Source organism: Musca autumnalis, unplaced genomic scaffold (genome assembly GCF_047663935.1).
Source record: "Musca autumnalis isolate F117 unplaced genomic scaffold, ASM4766393v1 scaffold_4, whole genome shotgun sequence".
NCBI classification, from domain to species: Eukaryota; Metazoa; Arthropoda; class Insecta; order Diptera; family Muscidae; genus Musca; species Musca autumnalis.
This window is the reverse complement of record NW_027411977.1, coordinates 2,068,222-2,072,852: the sequence shown is the minus strand read 5'-3', so window position 1 is coordinate 2,072,852 and position 4,631 is coordinate 2,068,222. Positions and strand designations below refer to the sequence as shown.

At 33.8% G+C, this 4,631-nt stretch overlaps 1 protein-coding gene across 1 annotated transcript; it reads right to left on the bottom strand.

Moving 5' to 3' along the window:
* Positions 1 to 939: 939 nt before the first annotated feature.
* Fbp2 (Fat body protein 2) lies at positions 940 to 4,236 on the bottom strand. Its single transcript, XM_073982839.1, has 4 exons — positions 4,084 to 4,236; positions 3,790 to 4,017; positions 1,381 to 1,554; positions 940 to 1,308 (listed from the first exon to the last, which is right to left on the bottom strand). The coding sequence occupies exons 1-4, from the start codon at positions 4,177 to 4,179 to the stop codon at positions 1,027 to 1,029; spliced, it is 780 nt and encodes a 259-aa protein (XP_073838940.1). The 5' UTR covers positions 4,180 to 4,236; the 3' UTR covers positions 940 to 1,026.
* Between the last annotated feature and the right edge of the window lie 395 nt (positions 4,237 to 4,631).

Genomic DNA, 4,631 nt, shown 5'->3' with positions numbered 1-4,631 from the left:
TATCGCCTGCGACAAATTAATCGCCCACGAGAATCGCGAATTATTCTTAGGCGATAGAAAATGTTTGCAGGGTATTCTCTTTTCTGATATGTGTTGATCATGTGTGCTGCAAAATATGAGTATGCGTGTGCGATGCTTTTTTATTAGAGCAACAATATCAAATAGCATCAGCATCGCTAGCAATATTTTTGTGACATTTGTTGCTACGTGTTGCCGTTGTTCATTGTTGCTAAACATATTTCGGAGAAATTTTAGCAGGCAAAGCTGCAAATATTCGGTGTTTTTGCTAATATGGCGTTAGCATTTTAAACGCTGAATATAATGATCTAAAAATTTTCGCTAATAGGAAAACTATAAGCCAACATTTGGTTGCAACGGAATATCTTCACTATTGGGTAAAATTTTGACGAAAAAGACGAAGAACAAAAACATTTTTTTTCCAATAAAACCATAAAAAAAGAAAATTAGAATAATATGATTTACATATGTATATTTTTTTTTCTTCATATTTTTCTTCGTATTTTTGCAAATAACATGCATATTATAGCTCCAAGCTGCACGACTTAGGCATCATTTTATTTCTCACAGTGTATGGATGCTGTTGTAATTTTTTTCATATGTGTTATTTGTAAGTACAAGCGCTATTATTTTAAAAAATATGTTTGTATATACGTTAAGTTTTGTAAGAAATTCGATTTTTCGCGAATCCGTTGTGACTTTTCATAAGTATTTTTCTATCATCGCAAAGGGTAACAATTTTGCAAACAGTAATAGGATATAGCACCTTATTATATTAAGCAGCGATTTTTTAGAATTTTTTTCTAATTATTAAAATTATAATGCCTATATTTTTTGCGCGCAACGATCAACGACCAAAAATCATTGATGTAGTATCAAACATATTTTTTAATTTTTTGAAATGGAAAAGACAATTTGAGATGTTTTTCGTGATATACATATGTATGTATTTATTACCAACTATAAGGGAGCATTATAATCACATGATTAGAACGGCTCTACAATTATTCATATTCTCCAGTGAACTGCTGGTATTACCTCCTTTACACCGCCCACACTGCAAATGTACATACCACCATTTTTCCAATCATCCATTAAGTTTACAATATTCACAGCACAATCCTCCGGAGTTTGCATTTTAGCCTCCATAACTGTGTTCCAGATTTCGTCAGTATGCGGCACCCACTTCGTCCAATTCATGTCGCGTTTATTCATCATCAATTCCGTTGAAGTCATACCGGGGCAAATACACACAAAAGCGACACCAGTTCGGCTAAATAAATGTTCGTCCTGTATGTAAAAACGCATGTAAAATCATTGGAGCAAATTCTCACATTACTCAAACCGTCCATCATCACTTACCGCCATCGACCTGGTGAAGCCCACAACGCCATGTTTCGCTGCAGAATAAACACTGAAAGCTGGCCCGGGCTCCAAACCATAAACCGATGCAATGTTAACCACTATTCCACCATTACCATATTGAGATTTATCCATCCAAGGCATCATCGTGAGCGTGGTATTGATCAGGCCAGTCTTTAAATTAATTGGAATAAAATACATTTCGGAAGAAACGTTATTGCAAAGGATCATATCACAAAGCATATTTAGAATATCGTTACCTAACATTTTGTTACAGTATAATCTCGATAATCCGGACACCACATGTTTCGGCGGTTACCGAGTAATAACAAAAACATATAATTTTGTACTTTTAAATCATTAATAATGGACTTTTACAAGTAATAACCTGATATTTAAGGAAAACAAATCCATATTATGGGTTGCGACCATTTTAAGACCGGAAACAACTTCCCTGGCTACCAAGTTTACCTCTTATATTCCTCCAACATAATTTAGGTGAATTTTGATGATTACTTAAATCATCTAAAACTTCTCTACAACTGGTGTATATTTATGCATACTTTTTTTTAAATATGAACGTTGTAGCCCATGTACATGCATATATTGATTTTTCTGTTCCACGGGACATGAGCCTCTTAGGACTCGCGACAGAACTTCAGAATTCAAATACACTATTCTCAATATGGGGTATATTTCTATGAACATCACCCAATGACTTCATCTCGTCGACGAAATCAAACAGGAACATTGTTTTATATAAATTTTGTTTTTCAAAATAGTCACGCTTAATCCCATAGTCGTTGTTTTAATATTTTATTAAAACAACTTTAATTTATTAGTGGGAAAAAATTGGCGATGTTTACCAAGGGGTAAGGCAGGGAATACTATAGTTTCAGATCTCGCCACAGATCTTCATCAGTTCCCTTATTTTTTGTTTTTCAACAAGAAACTTTTTATACCCAAGTGTCAATTGCTAGCTCAAATAGATACGTGCGCAAAGAAACACTCTGATCGAGAATTTCTTTGGCACTACCTAAACTCTAGCAACTTCACTTGCAAACAAAACCAAATCTTTCCCACTGCTATGCGTTCGTTGATTCTCGACGAAAAAACACATAACTAATTTGTTGGTATTGCATACTACAGCAATAAACAACATTTTGACGGTGCCCGGTCTCACACTTAGGAGGATTTTTTCCCACTAATAAATTAAAGTTGTTTTTATAAAATATTAAAACAACGACTATGGGATTAAGCCTGACTATTTTGAAAAACAAAATAGAAGTCGTCATCCCAAACAAAAAACACCAACCCTCCTAGTTTTATATAAATGTTATAGCTTACGAATAAGATAAACTGTAATTTAAATCTATTGGTTGCATAATTATGAGAATGCAATACAACAATCCTTAGTTACCGGTGATTTTAAATGTCAAATAATGAAAATAAAAGGGGTCATACTAATTAGTTTTAAATTTATTGAAATTCCTATATAAGAACTCTACTCGCTTCTTCGTTTAGCTATAAATCCCAAAGAAAACTAACCTATTACTCCCAACGCTTTAAACGATTTAAACACTTCAAGGTAAAATATCCTTGGAATACATTACATGTCCCCAAGGTACTTTCTCACTAATAGGAGGGCTAATGAACAAATTCCTTTAGAAGAAAGGACCGCTCAACATCGATTTTTCAGGGAAACAGGCAGCTTGACAGTGGATATCAAGTAAGTCGAGATTTGGACTGAAAACTTTGAAACTTTACACACCAATTGCTATTGTTAAGAACGAAAACGTCGCCGAGTCTACAATGTAAACAATTCTAGTGTCCGGATTACCGCGTTATCCGGATTATCGAGACTATACGGTACATATAAATGTCATTGTGTATGTATTTAAGTCTTTCCTGTTATGTACTTGCCACAATTACCAATTGTGCCATTTATACTTTACTTACATTAGAGATGCACAAAACAGTACTCTAGCGTAAATTTCATTTCGTTTCATATATTGTCACATATATTGTTTTGTGCATCCCTAACTTACATATAATACATATTAGTTTTTGTGATCCAATAATACTTTTAAATATTTATTGATTTGACTTTTTACTATCCTATCACCTTTAAGCATAGTACACACGGTCCAACAAAACTGACAGTCAACGTACTTTTACGGCAATTTTCTGGCAAATAAAAACTTTTTGTTAGCTAAAAATGATTGAAATACAACATTTAAGGTATAATTTAGTGATTAGGAAAGTAATTATTCAGCTAGACTTTGATATTAAAGAAATAGACCTCGATGACTGTCAGTTCTGTTGGACCGTGTGTTCTATGCTTAACGTACAATGCACATCCCAGAAGGGAAAATTGATTTTTTTGGTATTACCATAAAATAAACTTACCAAATTTACAGCAATTGTGGTCTCAATATCCTTGTCGGCCAAAACACCAACTCCATTGACTAGAACATCAACATGTCCAACTATAGCGACAATATTCTTGACAGCGCGTTCAATACTTGCATGATCAACAATATTGATTTGAACGAAATAAACATTTATGTCTGAATTCAGAGCTTGCAATTTCTTGAGCATCTCCACATTTTCCATTCGACTACAAACAACCAAATTCTACAAAACGCATTATCACATCATAACCTCACCACTTTATTTAGAACTGCACATTTGATAACTTACTTTCAAGGGCTTCTTCATTAGTCTTTGGCACACCTGAAAGCCAATGCCACTGAAGGCACCAACGTAAACAACGCTTTTGTCAGACCAGTCGAACATTTGTGGGTATTTTGGTAAATGAATTTCAGTCAAGTAATGCTGTCTTTTATAGTCGTTTTTGAAATCTTATCATTCAAATTACAATACTTATTGTCAAGCAAAACTGTGTACATTCAATGTAGACACAGTACCAGATAAGGATGAAATGACTGACTTGACTGACCCTCAGCATCATATCCCATTTCAATTTGAAATGTGTGCATGCATATTAGATTGTGGTGTTAACGACATTTATTGATAAAATATCAACAATTTTAGCAATATTGAGAATACATTCATATACATACAGTTTTTTTCATATGAGAACAATAGCTTTCACTCATCACGATATTAAAGACCTTAGCGTAGAGGAATGGCGATAAGACCAAAGGTCTAATTATTATACGGAAAGGGATCTAAAGCGTTCGCCCATATTTATGAATAACATGTTGCTATATTTGATCCCTATGTAT

Coding starts and splice junctions, on each gene's coding strand:
- Fbp2 (XM_073982839.1), bottom strand. CDS start 4,179: ATGTTCGACTGGTCTGACAAAAGCGTTGTTTACGTTGGTGCCTTCAGT. Junction 4,018..4,083: donor TAATGAAGAAGCCCTTGAAA/GTAAGTTATCAA, acceptor TGCGTTTTGTAG/AATTTGGTTGTTTGTAGTCG. Junction 1,555..3,789: donor CCACAATTGCTGTAAATTTG/GTAAGTTTATTT, acceptor ATTAATTTAAAG/ACTGGCCTGATCAATACCAC.